The sequence below is a fragment of the Loxodonta africana genome, chromosome 11 (assembly GCF_030014295.1).
Source record: "Loxodonta africana isolate mLoxAfr1 chromosome 11, mLoxAfr1.hap2, whole genome shotgun sequence".
In the NCBI taxonomy this organism is placed as follows: domain Eukaryota; kingdom Metazoa; phylum Chordata; class Mammalia; order Proboscidea; family Elephantidae; genus Loxodonta; species Loxodonta africana.
Window position 1 is genome coordinate 11,225,620 of NC_087352.1, and position 18,719 is coordinate 11,244,338.

Below are 18,719 nucleotides of genomic sequence, written 5' to 3' on the forward strand. Positions count from 1 at the left end.
TGATTTTCTCTGTAAAAATCTGTTCAGAATTCCTTTTGCTGTGCAAGTCAATGATGAGACATCATATGTTCATATTAGCATTTAGTTTCAAAGCTCGTTCATAGGAGCCTCTTCCTTTTCTCAGACATAAAAATAAATGACCTGATAGTTATGACACATAAAGCTGAATTTTTCTCTAGGCCATTATGGTCTTGAGCCGTATTTAGTCCAAGTCTGAAAGGCTAAAATGGCTGAGCCAGTCCTTAACTTATTCTCATCTCTGAATTGTCTTAAACCCCATAGGAGACAAGAATGAAAAGGATATTGAGTATATTCAAGAAAAAGAATTAAAAGTCCTTTTATACAAAGAGCTTTCATACTGGAAACTGTGGGAACAGGTGACTGGTGAATTAACTGGGACTCAGGACCGTCCAATAAATCTTCAGGGGAAAGATTTCCAGTTTTCAGAAGATGCTTCTCACTGTCAAGGGTGGGAGGACAAATCTACTCAGTGTTTTCAGATTGAGGATGTGGTGGACAGTCTTCAAGAGAATGGTCCCATCAGTGTAGAAAATAAAGGGTTTCCAGCCTGGAAAAGTGTGAGCCCGGTCCCCATTCAGGAATCTTGGGCCATTGTGAATGAGCCTTGGAATGTTCAAGGAGGGTGTAAAAAAATCAACATGGAAGATACACTGTATAAACGTGATTGGGATGATCATGGCTTCTGCTGGATATCACATTGCCACGGTGATCACAGACTGTCTGAACCTTATAAATGCGATGAGTATCAAAATCACTGTGTTGGCGAGGCAATACTTTGTCACGGTAACCCTAGTGAGAATGGCTTTAAAAGCGAGGAAGGTGGAAATGGCTTCAGGGATGATTCCAACCCTCCCACTCATCCACGAGTGCACTTGGAAGAGGAACCCTATGGATATCAGGAATACGTGAGGCAGAGTGCCTGTCCTGACAGACACCAAAGTATCCCCTTAGGAGGGCTATCAGCTGTAAGTGTTGAGTGTGATCACGGCTCCAGGCAAAGTGTTGACCCTCTTAAGGTCTACACAGATGAGATGCCCTACAAATGTGATGTCTGTGGGAAGGGGTTCAGGTATAAGTCCGTTCTCCTTATTCACCACGGAGTGCACACAGGAAAGAAACCCTATGAATGCGAGGAGTGTGGTAAGGCCTTTGGCCGCAGTTCCAACCTGCTTGTCCATCAGAGAGTCCACACAGGAGAGAAACCATATAAATGCAGCGAGTGTGGAAAAGACTTCAGTTACAGCTCCGTACTTCAAGTCCATCAGAGTCTGCACACGGGAGAGAAGCCCTACACATGCAATGAGTGTGGCAAAGGGTTCTGTGCCAAGTCCGCATTGCATAAGCACCAGTACATCCACCTAGGAGAAAAGCTTGATGGCTGTGTCGAGTATGGAAAAAAATTGACTTGTAGCTCACCTCTTAGCAGTCACCAGAAAACGCACACAAGAGAGAAACCCTACCAATGTGACGAGTGTGGTAAAAGTTTCAGTTACAACTCGTACCTTCAAGCTCATCAGCGAATTCACACGGGGCAGCGCATCTATGAGTGTGGTGTATGTGGTGAGAGTTTCAGTTACAGCGCAGGGTTTCTCATGCATCAGAAACTGCACACAGGAGAGAAACCCTTCAAATGTGAGTGTGGGAAGGGCTTCGGCCGAAGCTGGGACCTCCAAGTCCATCAGAGGGTCCACACCGGAGAGAAGCCCTTCACGTGCCTCGAGTGTGGGAAGGGCTTCTGGCGGATCTCAGACCTTCACAGTCACAAGAAAGTCCACACTGGAGAGAGGCCCTACGTATGTGATGTGTGTGGTAAAGGTTTTATTTTCAGCTCTGACCTCCTCATTCATCAGAGAGTCCACACAGGAGAGAAACCCTATAAATGTCCTGAGTGTGGCAAAGGCTTCAGTTATAGCTCAGTACTTCTCATTCACCAGAGAGTCCACACAGGTGAGAAACCTTATAAATGTGAAGAGTGTGGCAAGGGCTTTAGGTGCACCTCAAATCTTCACAAACATCAGCGAGTCCACACAGGAAAGAAACCCTATACGTGTGATGAATGTGGCAAGGGTTTCAGTTACAGCTCAAATCTTCGCACCCATCAGAGATTACACACGGGAGAGAAACCCTACACATGCTTTGAGTGTGGAAAAGGCTTCAGGTTCAGCTCGGGTCTGCTCAGCCACGAGAGAGTGCACACGGGAGAGAAACCATATAGGTGTGATATATGTGGGAAGAGCTACAGTCAGATCTCACATCTTTACGGCCATCAGAGGGTCCACACGGGAGAGAAGCCCTATAGGTGTGAAGAGTGTGGGAAGGGCTTTAGTCAAAGCTCCTCTCTTCAGGTCCATCAGAGAGTCCACACAGGAGAGAGACCCTATAAATGTGAGGAGTGCGGGAAAAGCTACACTCAAAGCTCACGTCTGCGAAATCATCAGAGAGTGCATTTTAAGTGAGAAATGTTATAAGTAGATGTAAGTTGAGGACTCTAGTTAGAACTCAGGACATTATATTTATTTGAGAGCCAACGCAGGAGAAAGACTTTATGAAGGTGATGTGTATGAAGGGCTGCTTTAGAGGCTGAATTTTTCAGAGTCATCAGCTCATCTACAGAGGAAGGGAAGATCTGAAGTTTTGATAGAGTGAGCACTTTAGTCACAAACTTTAGTCTTCAAGACTCTGTTGTACAGCAGAATAATCCTTAAAAAAATGGCACTTAAGTTGGGTTCTCTATGGAAGCAAGAGCAATGAGCCATATATATATACATACATATATATAAAAAAAGAACCCAGTTCCGTCGTGTCGTTTCCAACTCAGCGATCCTATAGGACAGAGTAGAACTGCCCCCATAGAGTTTCCAAGGAGCGTCTGGCGGATTTGAACTGCCAACCCTTTGGTTAGCAGCTGTAGCTCTTAACCACTACGCCACCAGGGTTTCCATATATATGTATACATACAGATATATATATGTATGCAGCAAGTGAGAGAGAGATTTATCTCAATGAAATGTCTCATATGGCTGTAGAGGCTGGCAGGTCCCAAGTCTGTGGGTCAGGCATCAGGTAGGAGGCTTCTCCTGAGTCAGGTAGCTGCTGGGGCTGACAAACCCAAGATCAGTAGGTCAGATGGCAGGCTGCTGGCTCATAGCCGGCAGAGGCCAATGAATCCCAAGATTGGCGGACAGCATGGCAGACTGTTGACTCAAATCCTGAGAACTGGAGGCCAGGTGATGACGATCCAGAGAGAGCAAAAACCAGCCAGCTTTGCTGGAATATCCATGTATATTGGATGCAGACCGAGGACACTCCCCTTACAACTAATCTGATCACATCAGATCACATCATGGAGGTCATTACATTATATCACAGATTGGAAGATAACTACATCATTACATAACCTACAAACTACATCATTACACAACAGCCAAACCACTGAGAATCATGGCTCAGCTAAGTTAGCACACAACCTTAACCATTGCAATCCACCCCTTGTCAAACTGATACCTGTACACATCTCCTTAAACCTTACACAATCTCTGAATATATTTGCATCATATGTGTACCTAATGTGATACAAGTAACATGCATACAACTGAAAACACACTAGCCCTGTTTACTACATCTTATATTTTGTAAGTGAAGAAAATAAAAATATTTGATGAAAGTATACAAGTAAGGAATACTGCTAACAGTTCCAGTCCTTGTTTCTGCAACTGGCCACATGGTTATAACTGGTATTTAGAAAAACCTTTCCCCCCCAAGTCCATATTCCTTTTGCCCTCAGCAAGCACGTCAGCTGGTTGTGGTTCTTTGCATGATGGGGTGACCCAAACCTTCATTCCTGAAGGATCTGGACCCTTAGTAGTCATGTCAGAATTGAGTTACTGTAGTTTTCCATTGACTTTAATCATAAGGCATGGTAGTACTAGGAGTCTTCGTAATGGATCTCCCATATTCCAGACATACTGTTTTTCATTGCTATTATGTGACATCAATTCAGTTTTCCCTTGGTAATCAGGATCAGTCACACCAGACAGCAGTTCACTTTGCCAGCTGATCCAGAGGCATGATGAGCACAAAGTGGTTGGGCAGCATTCTTAACTCCCAGTTCAATGGATTCAGTGTTGTGTCTCTGGTAGAAGCATTCTTTCCTTTGGAACTAAGACCTCTAGAGCCACAGAGCACAGGGCAGTGGGAACAGGAGGCAAACATTTTGTGAGTGGGTTACTAGGGGTAATAGTGGTGCTGTTCCCATTTCCATTCCTTAATTCCTAGACCCATGAATCCTGACTATGGGAGAAACAGCACCATATGTTGGATGCTGGTTTAGAGCATATACAGCCACCTGGAGAGCACTGCCCCAACCCTACGAAGTATTGCCAGCTAGCTGGCACCATAATTGTGTCTTTAGAAGGCCATCCCATCGTTCTATCAGGCCAGTTGGTTCAGGATGATGGGGAACATGGTAAGACCAGTGAATTACATGAGCATGGGCCCATTCCTGTGCTTTATTTGCTGTGAAGTGAGTCCCTTGGTTTGAGACAGTGCTGTGGGGAATACCATGACAGTGGATAAGGTATTCTGTAAGTCCATAGATGGTAGGTTTGGGAGAAGCATTGCATGCAGGGAAGGCAAATCTGTATCAAAAGTAAGTCTATTCCAGTAAGAACAAAATGCTGTCCTTTCCATGGTGGAAGTGGTCCAATGTAATCAACCTCTGCCAGGTTTGCTGACTGATCACCTCAAGAAATGGTGCCGTATTGGAGACTCAGTGTTGGTCTCCGCTCCCGGAAGATTGGGCACTCAGCAGTGGCTGTTGTGAAGTTGGCCTTGTTGACTGGAAATCCATGTTGCTGAGCCCCTGCGTAACCTCCATCCCTGCCACCATGGCCGCTTTATTCATGAGCCCACTGGGCAATGACAAGAGTGGCTGGGGAAAGAGGATGACTGGTTTCCACAGAATGCATCATCCTATGCACTTGATTGTTAAAATCCTCCTCTGCCGAGGTCACCCTTTGGTGAACATTCATGTGAGACACAAATGTCTTCATTCTTTGACCCATTCAGAGAGGTCTGGCCACATATCTCTTCACCATACTTTTTTGTCTCTAATTTTCTAATCATGTTCCTTCCAAGTCCCTGACCATCCAGCCAAACCATTGGCCACAGCCCATGAATCACTGTACAATCACACATCTGGCCATTTCTCTTTTCAAGGAAAGTGAACAACCATGTGCACTGCTCAAAATTCTGCCCTTTGGGAGAATTTCGTTTTGCTGTTCTACAGTGAGATCCCAGAAAGGGGTTTTACTGCTGCCTAGAAATTTAACTGAGGTGGAAGGGGCTGGAATTTTTATCAGATTAATTTCCCACACTCTAGCATGCAAATGTTTTGCCAGTATGTCCAGAGTCATTGAGACTTTTTAGTCCAATTAGAATAATGTCATCAATGTAATGAACTAGTGTGATATGGAAGGAAAAGACGGTCAAGGTCCCTGCAGCCTAAACTGTGACATAGGGCTGGAAAGTTGATATACCCTTAAGACAGGACAGTGAAGATGTGTTGCTGGACTTGCCAGCTGAAGACAAACTGCTTCTGGTGTTCCTTTAAAACTGGAATCAAGACAAAGCCACTAACCAGATCAATAGCTGCATACCAGGTACCAGGAGATATATTAATTTGCTCAAGGAATGAAACCACATCTGGAACAGCAGTGGCAAATGAAGTCACCACCTGGTTAAGTTGACAATAATCCACTGTCATTCTCCAAGATCCATTTGTTTTTTGCACAGGCCAAATAGGTGAGTTGAATAGGGCTGTGGTGGGAATCACCACCCCTGCATCCTTGAAGTCTTTGATGGTGGCAGTAATCTCTGCAATCCTTCCAGGAGTGTGCTATTACTTTTGGTTTATTATTCTCCTAGGTAGGGGCAGTTCTAATGGCTTCCACTTGGCTTTTCCTATCATAATAGCTTTCCTCCACTAGTTAGAGATACAATGTGGGGGTTCTGCCTGCTGCTGCGTATATCTATTGCAATTATGCATATCTGGAAATAGGGAAATCACTACAGGATTAGTGTCAGTTGAGAGCCAGTATCTGGTAAACCCCTAAAAGTCTGATTATTTCCTTTTCCCCCAATGAATAGTCACGCTTGTAAAAGGTCATAGATCCCTTTGGGGAAGACAGGGAGAAAGATTTTCAATATGAATTTTTGGCAATGTAGTAGGGTCCTTCCTCAAGGGGACCTGGCCTCCCATCATTCAAGGGGTTGTGGATATATAAGCTTGCTCAGATCTGGGAATTGATCAATGGACTGTGACTCTCCATTCTGGCCATTTGAGGTTAAACTGCCATTCACTTTACCTATAATTCCTCCATTTGTACAGATTATATAAAGAGTACATTTCCTATCTATTTCACTCCTAGTGACACCATGCCTAAGTAACCAATGCCTTAAGTCCATAGGAGTCAGACGATTCTGATGACTGCTTTGACTCTGCTGTCCAGTATGGTAATCAAGCTCACCTTGTCTTGTCGATTGAGTGCTGGCACTTGGCCCCTATCACCACGGTGTCCAATCAGCCCTATTGTAGTTAGTTAGATGTCTTAATTCAGTTAGGGCAGTTTTCACTGTCAAATCTGACTTACATAAGATAGAAATCACAGCAGTCTTCAAGAATGCTGGGGGGGGGGACCAAGGTGGCGGAGTAGTCAGATGCTTCCTGTGGTCCCTCTTACAACAAAGAATGAAAAAACAAGTGAACTCATGATATATGACAAGCTAGGAGCCCTGAACATCAAAAGCAAATTTGAGGAATTGGACTGAACAGCAGGAGGAGTGAGAAACAGTTCAGAAGTAGCATGGACTTTCCAGGCCTGACCCAGCGGGAACTGGCACCTTGAGGGCCGATTCCACTGGCACGAGTGCCATGAGGGTGAGCAGTGGTGTTTGGGACATGTTTTCTATATCGGGAGAGAACAAACAGTGGAGAGTGTGCTCACCCCTCCAGAATAAGTGAGAAGCGGCCCTAAACTAGCAAATAGATAAGTATCTGTGTTTAGCCTGTCTTGTGGTTCCAAAAATACTCCTTTGGAAAAAATCTCTCACCCACGTACCTGTTCCCTTCCCACTCTGCACTGCGTCCCAACTGGCTGTATCCCTGGGCCAGAAGCACACTACACTCGCCCTGAGCCATTCTTCCAGCCTTGGAGAGGGAACAAATTAACAAACAGGAAAAAATAATCTGCCAGCTTAAGCCAGGAACTCGGCAGAAAAAACTCCTTTGCCTAGGTACAGGCATAAGGGGTCCACAGACTTTGAATGCATTTTGCCCCTGCATAGACCTGTGTGGGCCCATTTCAACAGCATAGGCCCTCATTTGCACAGTACAACAAGGTATATACCTGAAGTCTAACTTCAACTGTTTCAGCTACACGTTGGAGAGGCAGATATGTGATATTTGACACCACTCTGCCTGTTAAGCAGGGTCCTCACCTACCCACAACGGGGTGAAGACTGGTGGCTCCACCCACGACACTAGCCACCCATGACAGGGGCCCAAGAATAAGTGGTGCCTCCCAGTCCTTACAACCAACGGCATTGGGTGCGCATAGTCCAGCTGCAAAACCCACCCATCTGTGTGCTTTAGGGAACAGGAATATGCTTTCCTCACAGACACTCCAGGGCAGTTGTCAGCACCCTGCCTTGCTCAGCTCATGACCCCCTACTGCACTCAGATACCTGTCCCTACATCAATCACCCCTGCTTGTCTAGGATTGTAGGTGAGAGCCTGCACCACACACCTGGTGACTGACTACCTGGACACCTGAGGTGAACCCATACAAGAAAAGTGAATGGACTCCAGGGCTCACGTACCTAGGAACAGCTCTAACCACATGACAGCAGGACATTAGAGCTTCAGAGGTGCCAATAATCAAACTAGCTAACTCAAGCAGCCTATTTGGGCATATCAAAACAAAACAAGAAGCTAGGACACAGTAAGCTCAAAGACAACAGTCAACATCAAATCACATAAAGAGACAGACCACAGAGGCTTAAGCAAGCTTCCAAAAAATCAAGAATATCTGGATAAAGAGAACTTCCTGGAGAGTGGGGCCCAGATGGCGGAGTAGTCAGACACTTCTGGTGAACCCTATTACAACAACAACAACAAAAAAGTGAACAGGTTACATTTATGACAAGCTAGAAGCCCTGAACATCAAAGGCAAAGTTAGAAAATGGACTGAGCGGAAGGGGGAGGAAGAGATGGTTCAGAAGCAGAGAGGAATTGCTGGACCTGAAGTCGGGGGAAACCTCAGGCACCATTCCTGGGAGGGGCTGCCAGCAGGCTAATGGTCAACTACCAGAGAGAAACATCCAGCTCCACAGCATACTAACACCTCCGGAACTGGAGAAGAACCGTGCTCTCGGCAAAAGCTAAGTACTTGTGTATATTTTACCACCCCTCCTGCCCCGAAGCCCAGCTTCAGTGGCTGTCAATTTCCCTGGGCCTGAGATAGGTCCTGTTGTGTGCTCTGAGCCATTCACCTGGCCTTGGAGAAGGAATAAATTTACAATTTGGAAAACGATAATCTGCCAGCTCCACTAATCTGGGGAGCTCAGGACAGAAGCAGCTCCCGTCCAGGCATAAATGGTCTGTGGACATTGAATACCTTTCCCTCCTTTATGGACCTTTGCAGGCCTGTCAGGAGAATAGGCCCTTGTTGGGAGACTGCAACTGTTTCAGCTGTGAGGCAGAGAGGTGGGTGTTTGATGTTTGACACCTCTTTGCCTATTAAACAGGGTCCTCACCTACCCATATCAGGGGCCTAAGGACTGGTGGCTCCACTCAGGTCACCCAGCCACCTGCGGCAGGGGTCCAAGGATAACTGGTACTTACCATTCCTTACAACCAAAAGCATTGGATGCCCATGGCCCATCTGCAGAACCCACCCACCTGTGTGCTCCAGGGAAAAGGGATGCACTTTCCTCACAGACACTTAGGTGATGGTTGTCATCCCCCTCCCATGTTCAGAGCGTGACCCCCTGCTGCAAACAGATACCGGTACCTACAGCAATCACCCCTGCCCCCAACACTGTAGGACATAGCCTGTACAACACACTTGGTGATCAACTACCTGGACACCTGAGCTGAGTCCATACAAGAAAAGTGAATGGACTCCTAGGCTAATATACCTAATCAAGCTAGCTCACTCAAGCAACCTATTTGGGTATATCAAAACAAAACAAAGCAAGAAGCTAGGATACAGCAAGCAAAAATAAAATAAACTAGTACAATAACTTATAGATGCCTCAGAGAAAACAGTCAATGTCAAATCACATGAAGAAGCAGAATGATCGCTTCAACAAGTTCTCAAAACAATCAAGGGATCTTCTGGATGAAGGTGCCTTCATGGACTTACCAGATGCAGAATACAGAAGATTAATATACCGAACTCTTCAAGACATCAGGAAGGAGATCAGGCAATACGCAGGACAAGCCAAGGAACACACAGATAAAGCAGTTGAAGAAATTAAAAAGGTTATTCAAGAACATAATGAAAAATTTAATAAGGTGCAACAATCCATAGACAGCAACCAGAAATTCAGAAGCTTAACAATAAAATTACAGAATTAGACAACTCAATAGAAAGTCAGAGGAGCAGAATTGAGGAAGTGGAAGGCAGAATTTATGAGAATGAAGATAAAGCACTTGACACCCATATACTGAAGAAAAATCAGATAAAAGAATTTTAAAAAATGAAGAAACCCTAAGAATCATGTAGGACTCTATCAAGAGAAATAACCTATGAATGATTGGAGTACCAGAACAGGGAGGGATAACAGAAAATACAGAAAGAATTATTGAAGATTTGTTGGCAGAAAACTTCCCTGATATCGTGAAAAAATGAGAAGATATCTATCCAAGATGCTTACTGAACTCCACATAAGGTAGATCTTAAAAGAAAGTCACCAAGACATCTTATAATCAAACTTGCCAAAACCAAAGATAAAGAGAGAATTTTAAGATCAGCTAGGGGTAAACGAAAAGTCACCTACAAAGGAGAGTCAATAAAAATAAGCTCGGACTGCTCAGCAGAAACCATGCAGGCAAGAAGGCAGTGTGATGACTTATATAAAGCATTGAAGGAAAAAAATATCCAGCCAAGAATCATATATCCAGCAAAACTGACTCTCAAATATGAAGGTGAAATTAGAACATTTCCAGATAAACAGAAGTTTATGGAATTCTTAAAAACCAAACCAAAACTACAAGAAATAGTACAGGGAATTCTCTGGTTAGAAAATCAATAATATCAGATCTCAACCCAAGGCTAGAACACTGGACAGAGCAATCAGATGTCAAACCAGACACAAAGAAATCAAGATTAAAAAAAAAAAATGCTCAAAACAGGGAAACAGTGATGTCATTATGTAAAAGAAGACAATATAAAAACAATAAAGAAGGACTAAGAAATGTAGTCATAGATCTTTCATATGGAGAGCAAGACAAGGTGATATAAAGAAATAAAAGTTAGCTTTAAACTTTTTTTAAAAAACTTAGAAAAATAGGGATAAAATTAAGGTAACCACAAGGGAGACTAACAGTCCTACTCATCAAAATAAAATACAAGAAAAAAATAGAGACCCAACAGAAATAAAATCAGCTACAAAGAATAAGAGGAAAAGACAATATATAAAGATAAGCTACTCAGCACAAAAAATTAAGTGGGAAAAAGAAACCATCAACAACACACAAAACAAACATCAAAATAACAGCATTAAACTCAGACCTATCCATAATTACCCCGAATATAAATGGACTAATTTCATCAGTAAAGAGACAGAGAGTGGCAGAATGCATAAAAAACCTGATCCATCTATATGCTTCCTACAAGAGACACACCTTAGATTTAGAGACACAAACTAAAATTCAAAGGATGGAAAAAAATATATATCAAGCAAACAACAATCAAAAAAGAGCGGGAGTGGCAATATTAATTTCTGACAAAATAGACTTTAAAGTTAAATCCATTAGAAAGGATAAGGAAGGACACTATATAATGATTAAAGGGACAATACACCAAGAAGGTATAGCCATATTAAATATTTATGCACCCAATGACAGGGCTTCAAGATACATAAAACAAACTATCAGCATTGAAAAGTGAGATAGACAGCTCCACAATAATAGTAGGAGACTTCAACACGCCACTTTTGGTGAAGGACAGGACATCCAGAAAGAAGCTCAATACAGACACGGAAGATCTAAATGCCACAATCAACCAACTTGACCTCATAGACATATACAGAACACTCCACACAACAGCAACCAACTATACTTTCTTTTCTAGTGCACATGGAACATTCTCTAGAATAGACCACATATTAGGTCATAAAGCAAGCCTTAGCAGAATCCAAAACATTGAAATATTACAAAGCATCTTCTCTGACCATAAGGCCATAAAAGTGGTAATCAATAACAGGAAAAACAGGGAAAAGAAATCAAACACTTGGAAGCTGAACAATACCCTGCTCAAAAAAGACTGGATTATAGAAGACATTAAGGATGGAATAAAGACATTCAGAGAATCCAATGAGAATGAAAACACTTCCTATCAGAACCTTTGGGACACAGCAAAAACAGTGCTCAGAGGTCAATTTATATCAATAAATGCACATATACAAAAAGAAGAAAGGGCCAAAATCAAAGAATTATCCCTACAACTTGAACAAATAGAAAGCAAAAAAAGAAACCCTCAGGCACCAGAAAAAAACAAATAATAAAAATTAGAGCTGAACTAAATGAAATAGAAAACAGAAAAACAATTGAAAAAGTTAACAAGACCGAAAGCTGGTTCTTTGAAAAAATTAACAAAATGGATAAACCACTGGCCAAACTGACAAAACAAATACAGGAAAGGGAGCAAATAACCCAAATAAGAAATGAGATGGGTGATATTACAACAGACCCAACTGAAATTAAAAAGAATCATATCAGATTACTATGAAAATTTATACTCTAACAAATTTGCAAACCTAGAAGAAATGGATGAATTTCTACAAACAGACTACCTACCTAAACTAACACAAACAGAGGTAAACAAAAACCTAGAACAACTAAATAAACCCATAACAAAAAAAGAGATTGAAAAGGTAATTAAAAAAAACTCCCAACAACAACAACAAAAAAGCCCTGGCCTCAACAGTTTCACTGCAGAGTTCTACCAAACTTTCAGAGAAGAGTTAACACCACTACTACTAAAGGTATTTCAGAGCATAGAAAAGGACAGAATACTCCCAAACTCATTCTATGAAGCCAGGATATCCCTGATACCAAAACCAGGTAAAGACACACAAAAAAGAAAATTATAGACCTATATCCCTCATGAACTTAGATGAAAAAAATGCTCAACAAAATTCTAGCCAGTAGAATTCAACAACATATCAAAAAAATAATCCACCATGACCAAGTGGGATTCATACCAGACATGCAAGGATGGTTCAACATTAGAAAAACAATGAATGTAATCCATCATATAAATAAAACAGAAGAGAAGAACCACATGATCTTATCAACTGATGCAGAAAAGGCATTTGACAAAGTTCAACACCTATTCATGATAAAAACTCTCAGCAAAATAGAAATAGAAGCAAAAATAATAAAGGGCATTTATACAAAGCCAACAGCCAACATCATCTTAAATGGAGAGAGCCTGAAAGCAGTCCCCTTGAGATGGGGAGCCAGACAAGGATGTCCTTTATTGGCACTCTTATTCGACATCGTGCTGGAGATCCTAGCCAGAGCAATTAGGCTAGAAAAAGAATAAAAGGGCATCCAAATTGGTAAGGAAAAAGTAACAGTATCTCTATTTGCACATGATATGATGTTATACACAGAAAACCCCAAAGAATCCACAAGAAAACTACTGAAACTAAGAGATTTCAGCAAAGTATCTGGATATAGGATAAACATACAAAAATCAGTTGGATTCCTCTACATCAACAAAGTGAATATTGAAGAGGAAATCACCAAATCAATACCATTTACAATAGCCCCCAAGAAGATAAAATACTTAGGAATAAATCTAACGGGAGAGATAAAAAACCTATACAAAGAAAACTAAAAATCACTACTGCAATAAACCGAAAGAGATCTACATATGTGGAAAATATACCTTGCTCACAGATAGGAAGACTCAACATTGTGAAAATGTCTATCCTACCCAAAGCAATCTACAGATACAAGGCAATCCCGATCCAAATTCCAGTGGCTTTTTTTAATGAGAAGGAGAAAGAAATCACCAACTTCATACGGAAAGGGAAGAGACCCCAGATAAGTAAGGCATTACTGAAGAAGAACAAAGTGGGAGGCCCCACTACCTGATTTTAGAACCTATTATACTGCTGCAGTAGTCAAAACAGCCTGGTACTGGTACAAAAACAGATACATAAACCAATGGAACAGAATTGAGAATCCAGACATAAATTCATCCACCTACAAGCAGCTGATATTTGACAAAGGCCCAAAGTCTGTTAAATGAGGAAAAGACACTCTCTTTAACAAATGGTGCCAGCATAACTGGGCATCCATCTGCAAAAAACTGAAACAAGACCCATACCTCACACCATGTACAAAGACTAACTCTAAATGGATCAAAGACTTAAATATAAAATCTAAGATGATAAAGCCTACAGAAGAAAAAATAGGGATGATACTAGAAGCCCTTATACATGGCATAAACAGTATACAAAATATTACTAACTGCACAAACACCATAAGAGAAACTAGATAACTGGGAACTCCTAAAAATCCCGCACTTATGCTCATCCAAAGACTTTGCCAAAAGAGTAAAAAGACAACCTACAGACTGGGAAAAAAATTTTGGCTATGACAAATCCAGTCAGTGTCTAATCTCTAAAATCTACAAGATACTGCAAAACCTCAACGACAAAAAGACAACCCAGTTAAAAAATGGGCAAAGGATATGAACAGGCACTTCACCAAAGAAGAGATTCAGGCGGCTAACAGATACATTAGTAAATACAATCATTAGCCATTAGAGAAACGCAAATCGAAACTACAATGAGATACTATCTCACCCCAACAAGGCTGGCATTAATCCAAAAAACACAAAATGATAAATGTTGGAGAGGTTTTGGAGAGACTGGAACACTTATATACTACCGGTAGGAATGTAAAATGGTACAACTACTTTGGAAATTGATTTGGCACTTCTTTAAAAAGCTGGAAATAGAACTATCATAACAATCCCCCTCCTTGATATATGTCCTAGGGAATAAAAGCCTTCACACAAATAGATATATGCACACCCATGTTCATTGCCACACTCTACAATAGCAAAAAGATGGAAGCAACCAAGGTGCCCATCAACAAATGAATGAATAAATTATCATTATTCACACAATGGGATACTACACAATGATAAAGAACAATGATGAATCCGTGAAACATCTCATAACATGGAGGAACCTGGAAAGCATTATGCTGAGTGAAATTAGTCAGTCACAAAAGGGCAAATATTGTATGAGACCACTATTATAAGAACTCAAGAAAAAGTTTAAACACAGAGGAAAACATTCTTTGCTGGTTACAAGGGTGGAGAAGGAGGGAGAGGATATTCACTAATTAGATAACCAAAAACCAAACCCAGTGCCTTCGAGTCGATTCCGACTCATAGCGACCCTATAGGACAGAGTAGAACTGCCCCATAGGGCTTCCAAGGAACGCCGAAGCTGACCTGCGAGACCTCACCCTCCTGGGACGTGAGGTGTGTGTGACTCCCTCATGATCAGACAGGGAGGTGGAAGGAGACCTGTACGTGATGTGAGCAGTAAAGCAAGGAACGTTGCCCTCGCTGGCCTGAACAAGCCTCCCCGACCCCCCACCCTGTCAAAAAAACATGGCCTCACATCACTGGCTCCATTTCCACATAGATAGTAGACAAGAAATATTTTAGGTAAAGGAAAAGACAACACACAATACAGGGGACATCAGCACAACTGGACTAATCCAAAAGCTAAGAACTTTCCTGAATACCACCAAATACTTCGAGGGACAGAGTAGCAGGGGCGGGGGTCTGGGGACCATGGTTTCAGGGAATATCTAGGTCAATTGGCATAACAAAGTGTATTAAAACTTTCCGCATCCCACTTTGGTGAGTGGTGCCTGGGCTCTTAAAAGCTAGCAAGTGGCCATCTAAGATGCGTCAATTGGTCTCAACCCACCTGGAGCAAAGGAGAATGAAGAACACCAAAGACACAAAGGAAAATATGAGCCCAAGAGAAACAAAGAGCCACATAAACCAGAGACTCCATCAACCTGAGACTGGAAGAAGTAGGTGGTGCCTGGCTACTACCAATGACTGCCCTGACAGGGAACAGAACAAAGAATTCCCGATGGTGCAGGGGAAAAGTGGGATGCAGACCTCAAATTCTAGTGAAAAGACCAGACTTAATGGTCTGACTGAGACTGGAGGGACCCCAGAGGTCATGGCCCCTGGACTCTCTGTTAGCCCAAAACTAAAGCCATTCCTGCAGCCAACACCTCAGACAATGATTAGACTGGACTATAAGGCATAACACAATCCTGGTGAGGAGTGTGCTTCCTAGCTCAAGTAGACATAAGAGACTATGTAGGCAGCTCCTGTCTGGAGACACGATGAGAAGACAGAGAGGGACAGGAGTGGGTTGAATGGACACGGGAATAAAGGGTGGAGAGAAGGAGTGTGATGTCACATTGTAGGGAGAGCAACTAGGGTCATATAACAATGTGTGTCTGTTTTTGTATGAAAGGCTGAATTGAATTGTAAACTTTCACTTAAACCAGAAAAAAAAAAGATTGCTGGCGCTCCATTCACATTTGTTCTTCACCGTTGTGGTAAAAGGTGTGTCCTCTGGGCACTGAATGTGTGGGTCTATGGGTCTAACCTGATAAATCCACTCTTAACATGCCAATTTTCCTAAGTTTTTTTTTTTTTTTTGGCTACCTTCTACAATATATCAAGGGACGTCTGGTATTTCAACTCAACTTAGTGTACATAGTACATAGTACACGCAGGGTCCAGAACGAGCAAATGCCAGCAAAGGCTTGCCAGAACATACATATATATTGGATACAGGCCACACCTCCAAGGAAATGCCCCTTACAACTGATTGGCTGATCACATCAGATCACATCATGCAGGTGATTACATTATATTACAACTTGAAGGATAACTACACCATTACATAACTGCCACACCACTGAGAATCATGGCCCAACCAAGTGGACCCTCAACCTTTACCATCCTAGAATGATAATGGATTTGGTAAAAATTGTCTTTTCTCAAAGTCTGTTTAGGAGAGTTGTGTTGTTGTTAGGTGTTATCGCGTCGGTTTGAATCATAGCAACCGTATGTACAAAAGAACAAAGCACTACCCAGTCCTGCACCATCCTCACTGTCGTTATACTTGAGCCCATTGCTGCAGCTACTTTGTCAATCCATCTCATCGAGACTCTTCCTCTTTTTCACTGACCATCTACTTTACCAAGCATAGACTGGCCCCTCCTGATAACATGTCCAAAATATGTGAGATGAAGCCTCTCCATCCTTGCTTCTAAGGAGCATTCTGGCTGTATTTCTTCCAAGACAGATTTGTTCGTTCTTTTGGCAGTCCATGGTATATTCAATATTCTTCACCAACACCCCAATTCAAAGGCATAAATTCTTCTTTGGTCTGCCTTATTCATTGTCCAGCTTTCACATGTGTATAAGGCAATTGAAAATAGCATAGCTTGGGTCAGGCACACTTTAGTCCTTAAAGTGACATCTTTTTTTTTTTTTTTTTTGTATTTTACACGAAGCTTTATAGAACAAACTAGTTTATTAAACAGTACACATATTGTTTTATGACATTGGTTGACAACCTCACAATGTGTCAACACTCTCCCTCCTCAACATTGGGTTCCCTATTACCAGCTTTCCTGTTCTTTCCTGCCTTTTAGTCTTTGCCCCTGAGGTGATGTGCCCCTTTAGTCTCGTTTTGTTTTATGGAACCATCCAATCTTTGGATGAAGGGTGAACCTCAGGAGTGACTTTGTTACTGAGCTGAAAGGGTGTCTGGGGGCCATACTCCCAGGGTTTCTCCAGTCTGTCAAGCCAGCAAGTCTGGTCTTTCTTTTTGAATTAGAATTTTGTTCTACAATTTTCTCCAGCTCTGCCTGGGACCCTCTATTGTGAGCCCTGTCAGACCAGTCATTGGTGCTAGCCGGGCGCCATCTAGCTGTAATGGACTCAGACTGGTAGAGGCCATGGTAGTTGTGGTTGGTCCATTAGTCCTTGGGATTAATCTTTCTCTTGTATCTTTAGTTTTCTTCATTCTTCCTTGCTCCTGAAGGGGTGAGACCAGTGGAGTATCCTAGATGGCCACTCACAGGCTTTTAAGATCCCAGACACTACTCACCAAAGTAGAAAGTAGTACATTTTCTTTGTAAACTATTTTATGCCAGTTGAGCTAGATGTTTCCCAAGACCATGGTCCCCACAGTAATCAGCCCAGCAATTGAGCTCCTCAGGGAGTTTGGATGTATCAATGGAGCTTCCATGATCTTGCTTTGATCTCCCCACAGCTTCCCCACTATTGTGTACTGTCTTATCCTTCATCAGAGTTACCACTTATCTATTGTCTATTTAGTGTATTTCCATCCCCACCTCTCGCCTCCCTCCTAGCCATCAAAGATTGTTTCTTTTTGTTTGTAAACCTTTTCATGAGTTTTTACAGTAGTGGTCTCATACACTATTTTTCCTTTTGTGATTGACTTATTTCGCTTAGCATAATGCCCTCCAGATTCATCCATGTTTGAGATCCTTCACAGATTCATCATGTTCTTTATCGTTGCATAATACTCCATTGTGTGTATGTACCACAGTTTGTCTATCCATTCATCTGTTGATGCACATCTAGGTTGTTTCCATCTTATTGATAATGTGAACAATGCTGCAATGAACACGAGTGTGCGAATGTCTATTCGTGTGATGGCTCTTATTTCTCTAGGATATATTCCTAGGAGTGGGATTACTGGATCATATGGTATTTCTGTTTCTAACATTCTAAGGAAGGACCACATCATCTTCCAATACGGTTGTATCATTTTGCATTCCCACCAGCAGTGCATAAGAGTTCTGAGCTCCCCACAGCTTCTCCAACATTTTTTATTTCCTGTTTTTTTTTTTATTCATACCAGCAATGCCAGGGTGAGATGGTATCTCATTGTGGTTTTGATTTGCATTTCTCTCATGGCTAATGATAACAAGCATTTCTTTATGTGTCTGTTGGCTGCTCGAATATCTTCTTTGGTGAAATGTCTGTTCATTTCTTTTGTTCATTTTTTAATTGGATTATTTGTCTTTTTGTTGTAGAATTGTTGGATTTTCTAGTAGATTTTAGAGATTAGAACTTTGTCTGATTTGCAATAGCCAAAATTTTTTTCCAGACTGTAGGTTCTCTTTCTACTCTTTTGGTGAAGTCTTTTGATGAGCATAAGTGTATAATTTTTAGAAGACTGCAGTTATCTAGCTAATCTTCTGGAGTTTCTGTGTTGTTGCTTGTGGTTTGTATCCTGTTAATGCCATGTATTAGGGCCTCTAGCGTTGATCCTATTTTTTCTTCTATGAACTTCATAGCTTTTTTACT

The 18,719-nt window shown here is 41.9% G+C and overlaps 1 protein-coding gene across 4 annotated transcripts in view; it reads left to right on the top strand.

Moving 5' to 3' along the window:
• Positions 1–16,014, top strand: part of LOC100666522 (zinc finger protein 229) — a 32,302-nt gene extending 16,288 nt beyond the window's left edge. For 3 of the 4 annotated variants that reach the window (XM_023543147.2, XM_010586442.3, XM_023543148.2), the window contains one exon: positions 283–16,013. In XM_023543147.2, coding sequence (XP_023398915.1) covers positions 283–2,477 — 2,195 coding nt within the window. In that variant the 3' untranslated portion in view covers positions 2,478–16,013. Of the gene's footprint in view, positions 1–282 lie in introns of all 4 variants that reach the window. The other variant, XM_023543151.2, reaches the window with a different exon arrangement.
• Positions 16,015–18,719: the final 2,705 nt, after the last annotated feature.